Source organism: Thunnus albacares, chromosome 7 (genome assembly GCF_914725855.1).
Source record: "Thunnus albacares chromosome 7, fThuAlb1.1, whole genome shotgun sequence".
Taxonomy (NCBI): Eukaryota; Metazoa; Chordata; class Actinopteri; order Scombriformes; family Scombridae; genus Thunnus; species Thunnus albacares.
Window position 1 is genome coordinate 5,329,710 of NC_058112.1, and position 20,422 is coordinate 5,350,131.

General features: G+C 40.0%; 1 protein-coding gene across 1 annotated transcript in view; it reads right to left on the minus strand.

Moving 5' to 3' along the window:
* Nucleotides 1-20,422, minus strand: part of jph3b (junctophilin 3b) — a 52,667-nt gene that overhangs the window by 25,235 nt on the left and 7,010 nt on the right. Inside the window, exons 2-3 of the mRNA XM_044357765.1 lie at nt 10,595-11,081; nt 8,127-8,492 (exon numbers count right to left, since the gene is read on the minus strand). Coding sequence (XP_044213700.1) covers nt 8,127-8,492; nt 10,595-11,081 — 853 coding nt within the window. The remainder of the gene's footprint in view (nt 1-8,126; nt 8,493-10,594; nt 11,082-20,422) is intronic.

Below are 20,422 nucleotides of genomic sequence, written 5' to 3' on the forward strand. Positions count from 1 at the left end.
TAGTAAACCTAACCCCTTTTCAGACTACTGGTTCATTCACTAACTCAGTGTCACTAACCCACTGAGGCTACTTTCACTCTGCAGCCATTTATACTTCTATAGCTTCATAAAGCCAGAGTAGCCACTTCACTGTAAGCCAGAGTTTCTTTTCCATTGTTATGTATTCAAAAGTATGTCATATGTAGGTTGCATGCAGCAGGATGTGATTTTGCAGCACATCTCCACAGAGTACAGATCAGGTTTTTTTTAAAGCAACTGATTACAGCTTAGTTAGAACACTTTCAGCTACAAGGTGAATGTTGCATGATACATACACTGAAACTGTAAAAAAAATTAGGTCAAATTTTAAGCTTCAGGTCAAGCTAGTGAAAAAACTCAAACCTAAATGCTTCACAAGCAGTTGACGTTTTTCCATTGTAGTTATAATCAAACCTTTTAGGAATGCAAGTCCGATGAGACTCCGGGTTATTTTCTTTTTTTAATGTCTAGTCTATGACGACAAATCTCCAGATAACTGCAATCTGTATAGCACATCTGACAATGACCACCCACCTTAAACTAATAGTTCAACATTTTTGGAAATACACTAAGAGTTAGGTGAGAAGATTGATATCACTCTTATAACTCCCCATAAAACCAAACTTGTAGTTTTATATTTCTGTTGAAACAAGATATAACCTGTTAATTAGAGAGCTTTGGAGATGCAGAATTTTTTACCATTGGACAGAGCCAGGCCAGTTGTTTCCCCCCCGTTGACAAACCTTAGACTAAACTAAGCTAAGCTAACCATCTCCTGGCTGTAGCATCTCATATTGAATGGACAGCAATGAGAGTGGTATTGATTGAAAACACAAACATGTAATTATTTTTTCTGTTATAGAGATATTTTGTAAACCATCATTTATTCAGGGAAGTTTCACTGAGATCTAAACTCTCTTGCAGGAGGATCTTGATCACACTCACACAGTTACACTCATTCACACTTGAAAGCTGTTCGGTGCAACACTGTTCTGATCTGGTGACCACTGAGCAGCTCTGCTGGAGCAGTTGGAGATGAAGGGCCTTGCACAAGGGCACCACAGGGGTGGTAATGAGGGAGGGCCAAGTGCTGTTCTTTCATTTACCCCACCTGGATTTACAGCATATCCTACTGGAGTAGGATATGCTGTGGATTTATTCAAAAACCTGGTCCTCTGACCCTCAGAACACAACCTATATGTTAGAAAATATATCAAATCAAGCCTCTTTTCACTGACTGTGGATACTCAAGGTAAAGTACCTGGGAAATACTCCTTCACGCCATTGGAGAGCTGAGATAGACCTTTAACTTGTGACCTTTTGAGTTACTTTTCAGAATTGGCTTATGCAAACTGTCTGCAAACTCTGGAATGGGATTCCCGTGAAGTTGGCAGCCAAATTGGCTTGCTCAATTTGTATCCCCTGATTGATCTCCGTGGTGTAAGATTATGCAGCATGTGTACCTTCATAGTTGTTACATTTTCTTATCCAAACCTTGCAGTGCAATATCAATTCACAAATGAAGTTTAAAAAGAGCAGGTCTGACAGCAACAGAACCACCATCACCACAGCCCTATAACCTGGTTGCTTGAAACAACAAGGTCTGGGACCAAAATGGGTCACAGGCCTACTTCTGATTGGTCCCCCCATGACAAGGGTATCAATGCGTATCCATGGCTACAGGTCCCAGGACAGCTAATTAATTTCTGCTTTGAGTCCTGGGCTGAAAAACCAAAATATTTGCTTTATATTCCTGTCCAAAAGTTTCTGGCTGCTGTAAAGAAGGCCAGGACACGCCCATTAACATCATAACCCCAGCTGTGCTCATTGTTTTAGTTTAATGAGCAGAGTTATTATCAGAGCAGGCTCTCATTTCCATTCAGCAGAGCAGTGTCATCAAAGTCTTAACAGCTCTAGACGGTCTCGCTTCGCTTGCTGTTTCACTTGTACTATAACCTCCTTAACCCCATGTTCACCTTAACCTTAATCCTGTTCTTAATCTGTCATTGAACTCCATTTTAAAGTGGAATGGAGCCATCCAAAAGTGTTTAAAGGCAGAACCAACTTCCTCAATGATTCGGACACATTGAGGCATGGGTAGATACTTATATGATACAAAGATAGATGCTTTGGAAGAATTAAAAGAAGCACCTGTTGCATTGAGCAGTGATTTTACAAAATGTCACAGTATTGTAATGCTATATAATGAAACTGCCATCAAAATGACTGAGAATTTCACTTTATCCCTGAAAACAAAACATGGCCACAATGTTTTCTTCTCTTTTCTTTAAGTCCACTAGACAACACCTTTCTTGAATTGCATGGAGACATGGAGGTGAGTGTTTCACCCAAGAGATGAATTGACCTTTTCAACTCCCCCAGTGAGGGTTGATCAGTTACACTCGCCAGATCAACACTGGTGCTTTCAAAAACCCCTTTTTGAGAGACAGTATGATAAGATAAACTAAAATAACAACTGGACTAAAAGCATTTAAAGCATTCGAACCGAAAACAATACAAGATAACTCCACATTAACATGGACAGGGACTTCCACTGGGTCTCCCTTATCTCCAGAGACTGCAATAAATTTGAGAAATGCATTCCTTATTTGACTTAACACTGGTATATCTCCTATTCCAGTCAAGTCTTAATTAATGTGAACTAAGTTGTCTAATCAGTATTTAAACCAGATAATATTGTTTACCTACTATTTTACTTTTTTTACTTTTGAAGTTATCAAACCAAAGGAATCAGAAGACAGTGTAGCCAGAAATAATTCATTTGACACTAGGGGTGGGGGAAAAAATCGATTCTTAGATGCACTGCAATGTGGACGTGGAAGATTCTGCATCAATTCACAAATGTCAAAAATCGATTTTCTAAATGTTAGATTATAATGTGATGTTGACGGAACGAAAAAGGCGGAACTCAACTGCGAGAGCAGTGCAGCACCCGAACAGTCTACAGCACACACACACTTGAGTTATTTTGTAATACATCTTCAAAAAAGGCAGCGGTTGCAAACATGTTTCGATTTAATGACTAAATAATTACCTTTGTGAGATGAACATTAAGTATATTATGAACTTTCTACACCAGACTTAATTCTGAAAAGTCTGTTTCACCTCAAAAAACCCTGCAGCAACAGTGATGACTTTCCCCGCAGTTAACGGTGCAGCAGAGAGGCTGCTCTGCACTGCTGGAGACATAACATTAATACTAACACAGTGGAGCACTCTGCCTCCCGCTCTTTTTGTTATTCTCATATAGGCAGGAGACTGTAAGATGCTTTCAAATTAATTAATTCATTAATTAATGCAGTTAACTTTTTAAAATAAAAAGGCTGCAACCATTTATCTTGTCTGCCAGTTATGTTTCATATTGTATTTCAGTGGAATAAGGACACCGGTGAATGGTTTGGCACACAGTATACTGGAGCACTGAAAATTGTGCCCCCTTTTCTATGCATTCAATCAAGAATTGGCTTTGAATCAAAAATCAATTCTGAATCGAATCAGACATCAAAGAATTGGAATCAAATCTCGATTCCCAAAGATTCCCACCCCTATTTGACACTCAACCAACATCACAAAGACTCAACAAAAGCCTGCACTCAACGTTGGCCCACATCGCTCCAAAACCAAGAGACAGCGATGCATTGGCCGGGACCTTTACCATGCCTGACAGCCTCAGAGAGCTGGGACTTACGCCCGCTGTCGAGCCCATCTACTCAGTGACACACTGTACCTGGCGTCGCCTGGGAGCTTAACCAGCAGCGAAGACATCTTTCATGGCATAGCCTTGAAGCAAGATCAGCTGAACTTTGCTGGTGACTCAACACTGCAGTGGCCAAGAGACACCCTCATGGCAGCCCTGCAGCCAACAGGCCCGTATCCCACAACTAGGCCACACCAATGAGCTAAACACGGCACAACCACCCCGGGCCTGCCGAGATGATCTCAGCGCTACAACAATTCTTCATCAGGCAGGCATAACAACAACACAGCTTTGTGATAAGAGTTGATTCAAAAATAAGCAATTTTCTTATAGAAGTTAATTTCCCTAGCGTCCCTCCATTTTTTATGACTTTAACACTGTGTCTACACAGAAAGCGTAGTGTTTGCAGCAGCAGTGAGTGCTCCATCTGTGTCTACACTGGAGGTGTTTAGGTACAGTGTTGAGTGTATCTAACCCGCATTTTCGAAGCACTCAGAGCCCAATACACAGTGACTGTAGTTTTGCATGTATTGTCAAAAAAATTAGACTTGAAGTGTAAATAAACGCTTCATGTTGCGGCGACACCCACGAAATGCAACTGAGACGCAAGCCTGCACGGAGCTAGTGCAGATTAAAATGAGGGTGTATCTGTTGCGTGCGTGTGCGAGAAAAAAATGCATCGCAGTCTTATAGTCTAGACACGGGGTTAGTCACATACTTCACCTCAGTATGGCCCAGTGAGGTAGGTTCATATTATCTTTTATTAATTTGTTCTATGATTGTCTTTATCATGTATTATTCAGATGTTTAGCTATTAAATAAATGTCTTAATTTATTAACAAGAAGTTGTTTGTTTTTGTTCTTTAAGAGCAGAAAACAAGTGGTCAGTGTACTGAAAAGTACTTATGGTTAAGAGATTGATTGACTGATTAATTAAACATATTTGTTCCCTTCCATTAAAAAGAGTGGTGCCCCCAATGGATGAAAATTTAATAATGAAAGTAGATATAAAAATTAGAACTGAATTTGCTCTCAACTATGTAAAAAGTTATAATCTTAAGCTTTTCATGAAATCATGAAATTATGTTTGGCATTTTTTTCTGCAGTTGCCATGTAATGTGTTACACTTAACAGTTTTTACAGTAACAGTAACAGTGTTAACTGAGTAATTACCTCCCTACTTAGTAGTATATATAGTAGGGGTGTGCTCGAATACAAATGCGTTATTCTGCAAAGCACAAATAGTGTTTTTTTTTTTTTACAAATATTTGTTTCATACAAATATTTTAAAAATTATTTGTTTTCAGGAAGAAAAAAAAACATGTCAAATACCAGCGCGCAGGTCGGTTACATCGCAATCTTAGTCTCTCCCCTCTGCTCTGCTGTTAGGTCTATCAGCAGGTCTCAACGAGGGGAGTCACATCCACCTGCTACATGACGCACATTTCCTAATTTGGACATCACTCTCGGAGTTGGGGGTGTTCCCCAGAGATAAAGCTGAGCTGCTGATACACGCAAAGTGCTCCCAAGGGACTCTCCATGACGTGTTGTTCCCTTTCTCCTTTCCACAAAGTTAGGTTGTAAAAAATAGGCAATAAATGAAAAGTGCAAAGCAATAATCACCTTTGAAGTTCTTCCCTACACATAACACACTGTGCTGTCTCTCTGTTATGGGTGTATAAATAAGTAGAGGTCTGTCTGCAATGAGGCAATGAGTTGAGTTTTAGCTCAGTAGCCAACACAGTTGTATTTGACCTGGGAGACTCCAGTTCGAGACCCGGTGTGGGGACCTCCTTTGTAAAGTAATCTATTCATGAACGCTTATTGTAACACTTTAATTTTCTTAAATTAAAAGTGTAATAAAAACAAAAACAGGATTTTTAAGCCTCTTTCCACTTTTATTTGAATACAAATACAAATATATTTTTCTGCCTCAACAAATACAGATACAAATACAAATACTGGGCCCTCTGCACATCCCTAATATATAGTACAGTAGTTGTTATTGGTAATGGCAGAGCCCACCATTCCTGGGCATGTTTCAGATTACCTACCTACAGTGGTAGGCAGGTAAACAAGAAAAATATGCAGCACGTAATCCAGCTCAATTTAGTTTTACTGGTAACACCCTCATTGTTTTCTGTGTGCTCTCTTTTCACTGTATCAGAGCAGTATTATGTTACTGTTGCAAATGGAGCATCCTACTGCTGCTGCTTCACAGGAAAAGATTTCAGCTGTCTTGGTTGCACTGTAAACGGACACACCAGTTGCTCTTCTGCTGTATTTCTTGTAGTATCAAATTGCACTTGCTGTTACCAGGGTAACCAACGGTGCCAAATCAACCAGGACTGATATCTTAAAGGGCTGGAATGGTGCAAAACAATTTTGCTTCGGGATGAATTAGGGTGATGGTGGGGGCCTTCCTGTACTGTAAAATGAATCAACTCTATCTCCTTAGTCTTTTATTATTATTCTCATCATTTTAAATTTTGAAATTTGCGGCTCAAGAGCTAGTGGTGTTGAGGTGGAACATGTTACTACGTCACACCCAACAGCCAAATCAAATACGTAGGAAACCTTTAGCATGAGCCCACCCCTGCAGTAACTTCTGTAGTCAGAGTTTGCATTGCAGCTGGATGACGAGCAAAGCAGGACGTTGGAAGTGTTGCTGGTTATTCAGCAGCTAAAAAGTCTTTACAGCCTTTCAGAGGATGGAAATTTACACCAGGAATGGCTGAAATTCAGTTTTGGAGACAATCTTCCCTCCATTATTGCCAAGTGGTTGTGTGTGTGTTCTGCACGTTTTACAGCCGACTGTCTGCTCAGTGAGACTCAGTATTAGGCATGTGCAGAGATCCCAGTATTTGTATTTGTATCTGTATTTGTTAAGGCAGCAAAATTATTTGTATCTGTATTTGTATTCGAATAAAAGTGGAAAGAGGCTTAAAAATCCTGTTTTTGATTTTATTACACTTTTAATTTTAGAAAATGATTATGATTACTGAGCTAAAACTTTACTCATCACCTCATTGCAGCCAGACCTATCTATTTGTACACCCATAATAGAGAGACAGCACACCGTGTAAAGTGTAGGGAGGAACTTCAAAGGCGATTATTGCTTTGCACTTTTCATTTATTGTCTATTTTATACAACCTAACTTTGTGGAAAGGAGAAGGGTACCAACAGTTTATGGTGAGTCTTTAAGAGCACTTTGCTTGTGTCAGTAGCTCAACTTTATCTCTGGGGAACACCCCCAACAAATAATTTTTAAAATATTTGTATGAAACAAATATTCATATAAAACCCACTATTTGGGCTTTTGCCAAATAATGTATTTGTATTCGGGCACACCCCTACTCAGTATACTGCAAGATTTTCAGTTTTTTGATCTTTAATATTTTTATGAAGTTTGAAAACCAGTGCACTCATGAATGTCATTTCTTTCTGTTACTCTGCTAAAGGAATATATCTGTGATAAAGTGTTTGAAAAAATTATGAAACTTAGACAGAATCTCACCGTTCTTAAACATCAACATCATGTTGAAATCTCAACTGTGCAGCATCAAGTTCCTTCCCTTCCCATTCAGAATCAGACTCCAGTTTATAGCCTGCTATATACTGTCTAACGTCTCCAGCCGCAGCCATTACTCCAATAAAAGATGTGGCGTAAGGGAACTTTCATTATTCATTAGGTCGTATTCCAATTGGCTGGAGATAAAGGTTGGGGCCACACCTCTGGCTAATTGGAGTAGGTGGTCATTAATAATGCAGATTTTATGTAAATAGCTTCTGAAATAGCCCGCTGGAGGACAGAGGGGAATCTGGGCTGTGAATAAAATATCACATATATGTTTAAAATAGACTCATTTTTTATAAAAATTAGTCAAAAAAGGCCACCAGATCTTTAAGGATAACAAGTTTAACACAGCTTTCAAAGGAAAACATCTAAATTGCCGTGGCCTTTTAATGGTCAACATTCAAAACCCTCAATGACTTGCAAAGGATTTGCAATTTGCTTTTACAGACTTGTGCCCTGTCATGAACTTGCCCTTACTGACTTGAGACGTAAGACTTGCCCAAAAATACTAAGCTAGCATTGTGGGTACAAGCTTTTTTAGGTAAACAAAACAAAAACAGAAATTCCCAGCTTGTCTGACATTCTTACCTCAATCGCACAATCGATTGCTATACTGCCTGTCTCAGGAAATGCCATGTTCTTTGAAAAGACCTTCTGAAGGCCTCTGACGATATAGTTTTTGAGATAAACCATGATCTAAAATTATCAACCCAGCATACACACAGTGTGTGCACCCAGTTTAGACCATTCCTCCAACAAAAGGTACAGACACCACACAAACACTCATCCACAAACCACCATGGAGCCACTACCTTGACAGAGCGATCTCAGCCTTCTGCCGGGCGATGTCAGCTGCCTTCTGTGCTCCCTCCACAGCTCGGTCCACCTTCTCTCTGATCTTACTGGCCCGGAGTGGGATCAGGTTCTTCCTCTTGCCGCTCACCAGGATGTTCTGCTTGTACTTCCCTTCCTCTTTTGTACCATCAGGAAATGTGGTGCAGCCGTAGCCATGGCGTTTGTTGCTGAGCCACTCCCCTTCGTACTGCAGCCCGTCAGACCGCCGGCTCACACCGAATCCCGTCCGCTTGTCATTCTTCCACTCCCCGCAGTAGGTCTCTGTTGCTGTGGCGTCCACATCATCGTCAGCTACTGCCAACTCTGCATCTGCATCTCCGAGACTGGAAAGGTGAAAGATTACATTGGTTTGGCGGGTTTCTTCGATCAACAATCCAATCAATCCAACAGAGATTTTAAACTTTGAGAAGAACAAAAATTTGTAAGCTGGCAAGTAATCTTTGAAAACAGAAAGATTGCTGGAGCCTTGTGGATACTCCAGGAAGTTACTTCCTCCATTAAAATAGCAAATTTTGTTTTTATACTTTGGACTTTGTACGGATTAAACAAGATATGACCTTTAATCTTCGAGCTTTAGAGGTGCTGATAAGCAAATTTTGTTACCTTTAGACAGAGCCAGGCTAGCTATTTCCCACTGTTTCCAGTCTTTGTAATAAGCTAAGCTAACTAGCTGCTGGCTGTAGCCTCATATTCAACATACAGACACAAGAGTGATATTGAGCTTCTCATCTAACTGTCCACCAGAAAGCAAATAGGTGTATTTCCCAAAATGTAATGCAACAAACAGACAATGCATCCTCACATATCTTTTCCCCCCATCCCCTTACCCCCTCTATTCAGATGATACCAGTTCTTATTATAACACTCCCTCATGGTCAGACAAAGTGCAGTTCCTCTGAAGTTCGTAGGGAATAATAAGTATTCTGCTCAACTTGAATTCACATTGTTTTCATCTTTCCTGCTCAGGCCCATTAATTACATCTTTGTCTCTCTTTAGTATGTTTTTACTGCTCCAGCACAGCGTTTATCACTATAATAAGTTCATAATACGAACCACCCAATGATAAAAAGACTAGCATATTAGTAACTAATTAGTTCAATGCAATATATTAGATACATATGAATTCTAAATGCTGTATTTCATACGTGAGCCTTTACAGAAGCTCTTCTCTACATGTTTACAGTAGCAGGATGGAAATAACACGCTGACTACAAACCTAGAAGTTTCTCTCCTTATCAGTCTTTCCAATAATTAATCAGACCTGATAAGCTGCTGTCAGCCCTTTGCCAACAAACAGGTTAAGAGCTGCTGACTCTTGTCGTGAGCATCCAGTGACTGTATGTACTTGGTGCCTTTAAAAATAAGTCACCTCAATCCAGCATACTTGGAATTTGGAATTTTACAGTGGTAGGGACTGGATTTACCACATGCAAACCAAAGACGCAGCAATACACAATAACCAAAACTGGCTTTTACTTTTCATTTGTAATTTTAAGTACCCACCAGCATGTCTACTCTCTGACTCTAAGCTAGTGTGTCCAATATGATGGCCAGTAAATGTAAAAAGACAAACGTAGTGGGCCTACAGCAGAGCAGAGAGACAAAGATAACAGGCTTATCACCAGGTAACACATTGTAAAACTCGGAAACTTTTCATCAGGCACGAGGCCAGCTGCCCAGTAAACTGACCTTTTAACGTACAGGTCACTCTGGACTGCATGCCAATCCACTTTAAAGACTCTTAAGTAGAACAGATGCTTGTTGTTACCTTGATGTCCTCCAAATGAAGGACAGTTCCCTTTATTAGTGCGTCATCCCTCCTTGTCCTCTCCTACCTACCTTTTGCCCCACTTTCATTCATTTTATTACCTCAAGTTAGAGATGGTGTCTGACACACTGAATGCCACTCATTGCATTCTCACTCTTGAAAGAAACTTTCAATCATCAGTGAAGGGGAAACATCTTTATACTTGTTGTTCAGTTAACAAATAGTAGGCAAATAATTTTAACAATTTGATTGAAATAAATAAGCTACTACCTACAAAGCCCCTTACATTGAATAGATGTTGATATAGGCTAACAGCTTGCAGCAACATTCAATGTCTGTGCACATGTCATTTTATCTTTACCTTTAAGGACTCTCTGCAGCTGTAAAGGTGCAAACATTAATTGTAGGTTTGTGACCGGCTGCGAATTCACATCAGTCAGACTTCACACACTCAACATACCTCCTGCACTAGCAATGAATGTTGGTATTGGACATAAATTGTGAGGTGTCCAATATGGAAGTCATTCCTTGGTTGCAATAAAAAGTCAGAGCTTCTAGATATTCAGTTTGACAACAACCTCACTAACTAATAGACCATACTGCTACCTGACTTTCAGTAGAGCTTGCCCCATCATACCCCTCCATTATGTTATTACCTGATAGTAGAGTTGATATCAGATGCAGCAGAAGACACAGTACTCATCCCAGCCTCGCTCCTGAACGAGCTCTGTTTAGACCTCTGGGAGGCCAGGGAGCTCCTGGACTCGGACTTCCTCAGCTTGAGCCCAGACAGGATGGACCTCCGGAACAGCCCGCCCTTCCTCTTCCCCTTCAGCAGCTCAGCCTCACTGTGTGCCGTCAGTACGAAGCCTCCACGAGACACTGCAGGGCTGCTGCCGCTGCTGCCTGTGCTGCACATGGAGACGCTGGTGGACAGAGTACCCGGAACAGGAGGAGGAACAGGAACCACCGCCCCGGTCCGGTCTAGCAGAGCTGTACCGTTGCTGTGCTCCGAACCGGAGCGGAGAGAGTTTATGGAGGTACGGAGCGGGGAGCGGATGACAGCCGCCATGCCGTAGGGGACACTCTGACGAACGCCGTAGCCATGTCGCATCCCACCAACCCACTGGCCCTGAAATGTTCCTAGAGAAAGAAGAGAACAACTTTAATAGTTATACTTTTTCTGTGTTAGGCATGATCATTTAACAAGATTTTACATGTGGCGTCGCATATACAGGATAACTGGTAGAAAACAAAACAGTAATACACTAAGGACCTCCTTTGATACAGGTCACTTGGGAATCATGTTTTTGTATTGTTTTGCTCAAACCAAACGGTCACTAGTGACGTATCTGTCCCGCTAACATTTTCAGCTAAAATTGTCAAGGCCCCTTGACCTGCTTTGGTTTGCCTGGTTGTCTGTTCTTCTCTTGCAAGAAACTGGTAGTCAGGGCTGCTCACTTCATCTGAATGATTGACCTATGAGCTGCTCATGACAAGTTGGGGATTTGTCCAAAACAAGTTGTGATTTGCTGATCTAGTGCCCTTTGCATTGGCTTAGCTTAGACAAGCAGTAATGTTTGCTGGAAGCAGTTAACTTAATGTTTTTTCACATTGATCAAGGAAATATGTCCAGTTAAAAGTTGTTTTATAAGTTGACAACAATCCGTATAACTATGTCAGTCTAACCCATGCTTGTCACCACTTTTCTGTCGCTATTTTTCGTAGGAAAAATAGCAATGTAGGAATATGGCATCCCCATTCTTAATCCTGCTTACTAAACTCTGATTGGTCAACTGTTTCTCTAACCAGAGGAGACATGGGCATATCACCAGACTTGAATCGGACCTGAATAACTGAGCAAATCGAAGATATGGATTTCGACTTGGAGGTCTGGAACCAGGATAGTCTTGTGAAAGGCCTTGCATCCAAATGTAGTTTCAACATCTTTATTCTTGTATTTTAGTTTATATTGTGCTCGCTTGCTGAATATTGCTGAATAAATATGTGTAGGGGAGGAGGGACGAGGGGTCAATAGGGGACCAACAGCAAATTTATCCCCCCCCCCCCCCCCCCCAGTCTCCCCTTCAGGCTAATCCGGCCATGGATGGATTAGGTGTGACCAATGTAGTGTTGGAAAAAAAAAAAAAAGTTCATTTTACCATTTTGCCACACTATTGTCCTCAACATAGAATGTCCTGACTAGAACAGTGAAGGAGTGAATACAGAGCTCTGGAAACCACAGGGTGTTGTGCAGCAAAACTTCTTTCCTCTTAAATTCTACATCACAATTGTTTCAACTATATTATATATTTCTTATCCATGTTTGGTGAAAGTCATCCTTACCGACAATTTGACCTGAAAAAGACTTTGTCTCTCTGTGATGTGTGTACAGTTGTATTTTTGATAAAACTATGTATAAGTAATAAGTTGAGGAGTAGTACGTGGGAGTGGCCTCTTCTTGTCAGTCCATCCATTCTCATTCATTCACACCAAGTCTCACTGCACTACCCGCACTCACTGCTGCATAATAGTCCTTATATCTCCATGTTGCTGAAAAGTAGGGCATCTGAGTGTCTGTGTGTGTTTCCGTCATTCCTCTCCCTCACACACACACTCAAACGGAAGTGTGTGTTCCAATAGGAGTGATCCATCCCGCCTGCCCGTACCTCTGATGTAACAGCACTCTGATTCATTCTGTAGCAAACGCACTCGCTCTAACCAAACTACATGACCATATAAGGACTGCAACCACGTTCTCCATCTCTATCACAAACACACACACAAACATTTCCCTTGTGGGCTCAAGTGTCAGTGAAGTGGGAAGTGCTGAATGAATCTTATGAGCCAATCGTATTCTTGCTTACGATCTAAGACACACTCACGCAGGCACAACAAGCACATAGAAGTGTTGTTGAATCTGGTCCTGCCCTTGTCATTAGGACTACCTCTTATCTCTCATACACACATACACACACACACACATACACATACACACACACAGAAACAGAAACAGGGTCTATGTCAAAGACAGCTGGCCAGCACATCTGGTCAGGTCTTTGTAATCATGTCAGTACACAGCTGTACGAACATATGACAGACAGATCAAAGAACACACATACACACACACACACAAACACCCGTGCAACAGTGTGACAAGATTACCATTTCATTAAATTGCCGCCACAATGCATGGGCAGGAGAGTGAGACAGAAGGCAACAGAAGAGGGGAGACAGACATCACCTGTGTTTCTGTGTGACATACTAATTCTAAGCAGGTTTTATGAAATACACTCAAAATAGTCAGTAAGCATACCAAAAGAAAAATGTGATTTTTGAATGTGTGTGAGTGTGAGAAGGTAACAAATGCGGCTACTGTACTAGGACCTCTAAAGCTCAATAATTGACATGTTTAATCTTGTTTGTTTAATCGTTCACAAACCAAAGTTTTACAGGGGCTTATGTGCCAGATTTTTATCTGTAGTCTTGTCTTCACTGTGAGGTTGCCTGGCCAAGAAATAGTCCAACACATAACCACCCGTAAATCGTGAAGATATAACAAGTTAATAAATTAGCTTTAGAGCTCCTGTTAGGCAGATTTTGTTGCCTTTGGACAGAGCCAGGCCAATCTTTATGCTAAGCTAAGCTAACCAGCTGCTGGCTGTAGCTTCATATTTAATGTACAGACATGAGAGTGGTGTCAGTCTCGTCATCACATTATATAATGTTTTTAGTTTTAAATTTTAATGTATTTTTTTATAATATACTAGTTACCATAAACTGTTATTTTAGTATGATTTCTGCAAAAAACGCATACTGTAAAGTTTAGTATGTAGTATATACTGTATACATTTCGTATATAGTATGGAATTATTTGGGACACTCTCCACTTTTTCTTTACTTTTATTTTACAGCTTACAATTTTATAATAATGGAAAAAGAAACCAGCCGTCTGTGACTTCAGATTTCCAGATTTGGGGATGTTGCAAAGAGGTTTACTTGTCACACATCCCAGTAAATATTTTGTGTAGGAATCGAGGAAGAATGAGAGATGTTATATAGATTTAGTATACTCCCACAGATTTACTAACTATTTTACACATATTTGTCGCTCATTTGTAAAGCATTGGATGAAACTACTCTCAGTTTTTAGATAGTCTATCTATAGAGTCAGTCTATAGCTACCTAAGTGTCTCTAATATTTTGTCTACAACATTTAGACCACTTCACATAGTAAATAAACCTCTCGGTATAACACAATATAGGTAAACACCATCACAACCTACAACTTCCAAATATGACCATAAAGTTGAAACATTACCTCCTTAAAACAGTCTCAACAGAACTGAGCAGTCTAACTTTCATGAAAGAAGGATTTATTCTGGGCTGTTGTATTAGACCGCTTTAGTTTACACCAGGTGTACCTAAGAAAATGGCAACTGAATATGTAACTGAATAAATATCTGTCAAGCAATGTGTGGGTTTTTGCTTTTTCATGATTTCTTGGAAGCATATACCACCCTCAATCAGTGATGCCAGAGTAAATAAAATATTCAGTGGGCCACTAGGCTGCTTTTCCAATGTCTGCCTGTCGCTCTCCATGGTGCTGAAAAATACAATCTGAGGAGCAGGCGGTTGGTGGTTCTTCCTTCAAAATTGAATCCATTACCCCAACAAACTGTTTTTATGAGAAATCAGCGCATTACATGGAAACTCTAGAAAACATGAACATCAGCCAAAAAGCAGTAAATTGTTGTATTACGACTGCATCTTTATAACAAAAAAGGCTGACTGGAGAGACATGCAACAGCAGAGTAGGTTAACCTCCTCTCCTTCATTTTCACTATGAACTTGTCACAGTTGTATTGAAAAAAAAACAAAACTTCAGGGTATATAAAGGCCTCAACCCCAGGCCTACAGTCGCGAGGAGAATCCGCTTCACAACTCGCATGCCAAAACAATTTCACTGATTCTGCCTGGAGGCCAACAGGAAGCACTCTCAAATCATATGGGCCTATAACCCAGGCCAAGGCTACTGCGGGCACGAGGCAGCCGCACGGAAAGAATTAACATGGAGAGATCAAAGCTGCGGAAACATCACAGAGGCACAGCGATTTGATCACGCGCCAACCCCCAGGCTGAATTCATAATTGTCTCTTTAACAAATGCGCGCGTCTGTTCTCTGTTTCTAGGTTAAAAACCATCTGTCTCTTAAGGTCCGTATTTCATTCTGAGGATACATAACTAGAAGACACATGTCAAAATCTCAAAATTTTGAACTGTACTGTTCTTTTTTTTTTTGCAGAATATCTTTTTTTAAAAATTGGACTATTGTGGTGACAATGCTTGAAAATATGGTAGTGCATATTAGTCTGGGCTACTACTTCACACCTCAAAATATTGATTTGTGAAGCACAGCAGTGAGAAAGAGAGAGGATGGTGCAAGATGGGCTGTGAAGGAGTTGAAGTTGGTTATTTTATGAATTTTTAATGTGTTGTTTCACCACGTCAGCACTTGCATATCAGAGGAGTGTTTGTAATTGTGTATGTGCAAGAGATGGGGAGGGAGAGAAACATTAGACAACACAAAGCCAAGTTTCTCAGACATTTTTTTCTTCATGTCTAAAATCGTTTGTGCCAATGGAGGTTTCAGTGGAAATTTGTAATTGTAATAGTAATTAATTCACATAACAACAACAATAATAATAATAATAATAAGGGACTGTATAAAAATGATGGTGGGTGGTGAAGGAGATTGAAACTTTCTTTCTCTTTTTTAATATATTATATTTGCACCCTCACCTATTGCAAAAGAATTCCCAGTACACTCACTCCAATATCTCAAAATAATTTAATAGTATTGGTACAAGTCAATTCACCATTAATAACTAGAAGAGGCATAGCATAAAGAATTTCAGATGGTGTACCCTAGAAGTCCTCCTCCTCTCAAAAATGTGTTTTTCTTTTCTTACTTTAGTCGGATATTTGAGCTTCACTGTGCAGAATGATTTTTGCGCTAAGTTTGACACTAGAAGGCTGTTTTCACATTCTGCTGAAGGAAGAAAGTTGAAAGTGTAGAACCCGAGGCCTCCAGTACACAAACAATGAGAATGGACATTACAGTGAAGTAGGACACATCTTGTGTTCAGCAGTTAAACTTTTTTTTTATGAGGGAGAAGGAGGAGATGTAATTTCTAACTAGGTAATTGAATTTTTTGTGGAAAAACCATGTCTGACACAAATTATTAAAAGTACAAAAAACAAAATCCAAGAAGTCTTGCTTGACATTTGTCCTCAAGTAGTTCAGACAACCATGGAAAAAAACTAAGGCACTTCATCTTCAGGTGAAATAATATAGTGAATGTCAAGCAAGACTTCCTGGATTTTGTTTTTTGTACTTTTACCAGCCCCACTAAAGAGCACCTGTCGTATGGGCCATCAGAGCCATGCACCACTTCCTCCTCCTGTTGTAAACAAATTATTATTATTCAATGCAGAGTATTTTTAAATGTCTTAAAACATGTCTGGAGGGGCTCTTTCACATTTATACTTAATAGGTTAATTAATTAACAGAAAAAATTAAAAGATCCTCTGCTGATCTCCCATACCGGTCAGACCACCCTCCCTTCAGCAAAAAGACTTCATTAATACAATAAAAGGATATATAACACTACACCTTTTCTGGCCCCCCTCCCTTGCTATTAATTTTCTTACAGTCCCTAATAATGAAGAGTTTAGGGGAAGTTGCAGCATTATGCCACCGCAAGTGCTTCCTGGGCAAACTCCCTCATTAGTACATCCAGTTAGTACTGTATTAGTGGTGCAGGGCAGACTTCCAAGATAGATATTTGGAGTTTTCATGTTTCAGACAGCCCCACTAATCCTCACTACAAACATCAAACCACTCCCATTACACCATTACATAAGCTAAAGCCTGCAGTGGGGTTGTTATGGTAGTGGAGGAGGTGCGTATTAACACTGGACCTGGGAAAAAAAAAAAAAAAAAAAACAACACCAAAGCAGAATACAAGTGACACTTCTGAATACACACTTCACTGTACAATTGGAGTGTGTCTGAAGGAAATCAAAAAAGTGATGTACAAATGCTGAGGAGGTGGATTTTCATTCTCTCACTTATTTCTAAACTGATGTGTGGGCATAATGGGCATTGCTTTTAGGAGAAAGAAGAAAGTTTAATGCACTACAAATGTGTAAGTGTTTGTCTGTGAATGCCAGTGGATTTATATTGTATCACTTGTTAGGAAATGATGCCACTGTAGTACAACTAAAACTGCTTAACTTGTCCAGTTAAAATGACAGGAGAGGAGAGAGAGGCAAATTTGCCAGGATAGCCCAGAGGATCAGGTAACCCAGACACATCAGCTGAGGAGAAAAGCAACAGTTTCACAGGCAAAAGTAAAGACAGGTAGACAAGACATCTGACGGGCAACAAGCCAAACAGACAGGCAGGATAAACAGCTAGACAGACACGTAGCATATACGCTGAACCGGCATGCAGACAGACAAGCTAAACTATGTTTAAATCACTGAGCACTGAAAGCAAGGGAAGTCAGTTCAAAGCTAAACCTCAGCCTGCATAAATCACTGTGTGGGACCGTTATCCGTTTAAGAGATTTTGCTTGGGCCCTTTTTCTGTCTAAGTCTTTCAGATTTCCATTTGAGGATTATTTATCTGCTAAAAAATTTCATGAAAAAGAGCCATGGTAACATGGTGGCATGCACCAGAACATTTGAAAATGTCCGCTCTTGCTTGTCATTTTGTAACCAATGGTTCCCTGTTTTGATGACTTCATAGTATGTTATAGTTCACAGTTCTCAATGTAGAAATTGTTCATTTTAATTTACACCTCTTTAACTCAAATCATTTACACGTATATGCGGGAGGAAGGTACCCGGGACATCATGTGGAAGGCAAGAATATCTACAGGACCATTAATAACAAATGAGCAGCTGACATCACTGAATATTTACCCAAAAAACATACTGTATTTACTTAGAACAAGAGCACCAAATATGAGGATGGATTTAAATGTACCCTGTGGAGTTTTCACGTAAACAAACACGTCTATACTTACATTCAATGTTTGTCACCAAAACGTATTGTGTGTATCCTTGAGGCCCAACAAACATGTTGAATGCATTTCCTTCCTCACAAGACATTTGTGGAGCTGATTTTACAAATATTCTGAGTCCTGCATTGTTTACATCTGTGTTTGCTAGTTAGCAGTCTTCTTCTGCCTTTTGTTGGCAAGTTGTTACATTTCTTGGCATGTTCTCAGCAGCAAGTGTAGATGAGCAAACTAGAGTGAAACTGCTGGAAGCAAAGTGTAATGCATCACTGTAGGATTGTGGTCATGCATATGTGTCCTTGTGCAAGTGCAGGAGATACAAACAAATGAGGAACCCTAGCTGCAAGTTATCAAAAACTCTACAGGGTACCTTTAATGTTCACATGTGGTTTACAACACTGATGTTAATAGGTCAGTTAAGAAGAGCATCAGAAAAGACAGAAAAGATCAGGCAAGTAAAGGAAGATAGTTTTGCTTCCCAGGAACTCACAACCCTGTAGTCAACCCTCAACTCCCTTTTAGAAAAAGTCCAACCTTTAAGCCCAAATTGGCTCTTCATCAGAAGATGAAGGTACTCTGTCAAGTAATTTGTTAAGCAAGATGCCCAAAATCTGCTCATTTCAGTTAATCAAATGTTAAGATTCACTATTTTATTTCCTCTTAAATGATATTAAATTGACTTTCTTTAGATTTTGGACTATTTCTCTGCCAAAACAAGGTATCTGAAGATGTATCTAGGGATCTGGGAAATTGGGAAGGGCATTTTTCACTCTCATCTTAATCGAAAAAATGATCAGCAGATTCATCAATAAAGAAAAAAATGTTAGTTGCAGCCCCCGCCAGGACCTAGAAGCAGACACTAGAAGGATGGTATATCTGAAGCCAACTAGAAACAAAGCCAAGAATATGGATGTCTGGATAGCTTCTCTTGGCGACCCAAGAGGGGTGTCATAGGCATAATACATAAGTACAGTGTAAATCTAGAGCATAGCATTCTTGCCCAGTGTCAAAAGCACAAACAACACCTTTTCCTTTGCCCTCCTCCACAGAGAGGTCAGAGGTCAATGGCACCCTTGAGGTTGATAGGCACCTAGAGCCATGTTTGCTGACTGGGGGACTTGAAACCTGACCCATTGGTGTTATCTGAAACTCTGACCTCATACAATATGACTTGGTCTTGTCTTAAACAAGACTTCTTAACAAGACTTCTTCAAGTCTACAGCGTGTCTGTGCAAAAAAATGTTTTAAGATCAATGTTCAATGTTCAAAGTATATGTGAAACTGATAAACATAGCATTGTTGTCCGCCATGATACCCTGGTGCAACCCTGTCTCCTAGAAATTACCTTCATTATGTTTCAATAAATTGCATTCCCAATTACATTGCTTTGGCAAACGTAATCACTGCCTGGATTATGTTCACAAGTAACGTTTTTTTAATGAATGAAGCTACCTGACCCGTATTTGCTGTTGCAATTAAGTTGTATATGAAGATCATTTCTAGGAGGCAAGGTTGACTAGTGACATACTGTATTGAAGGTTTTAGGAAGCAGCTTAAAAATGGCTCCTCAAGACTTCCAGTATGAACATAGACTTGCATGGTTGAGTGGTCCAGAGAGAAGTCTTAGAGGATTGTAGAAAACACAGAGTCACACTGTAAGTAGTTGAAGTAGTCCTCCCACACTCAAATAGGCTGCAAATATTATTCTCTTGTGTTTTACACCTATCATCCAGCTTCCAAAGCTCATGTCTTACATTACATGACTGAAAGGAAGCAGAACTTTAACATCATTTGGCTTCTCACCTCAGCCACCTATTTCAACAGTGTAGATAATAAATGATTGTACGTAGTTGCTGGGTGTTTTTAAACACAAAAAGGGATTATTTTTATGTCAGATTACATAACATGGTCAGAGCTGGAATAATTACTGCACTGATAGCAGCCTTTAGCAAGCTAGCAAGACATGTTAATGTTGGACAATTATTGTTGTAGTGTATCTGCCAACAGCTGGGGGACAGGAAGGAGGTTCCAGGATGCTTCTGTCATAAGCCTTGTGTAATGAAGCATCTGTGATTGGATGTGCCTAATCATAAATGCTGTCACATTTCTTCTTTTCTTTTTAGCATTTCAGTAAAGTCGTTGTGTGTTTGACAGTGTGTGGTGGTATTAGGTAGTTAGACGCAACAACTACTATTGCTGTAATCTTTAGCAGTAGTAATCTCTGCCTCTCGCTGTGACTCACTTCATCTCTCACCGAAACGATTATTGAACTTGTTTATTGCTCTCTTTTCATTTTTCTACTTCACCCTCTCTCTTCCTCTGTGTGTGTGTGTGTGTGTGTGTATGTGTATGGTTAGTAATCAGTCAGCTTAGCTCTTCATCTCAGTAAACACC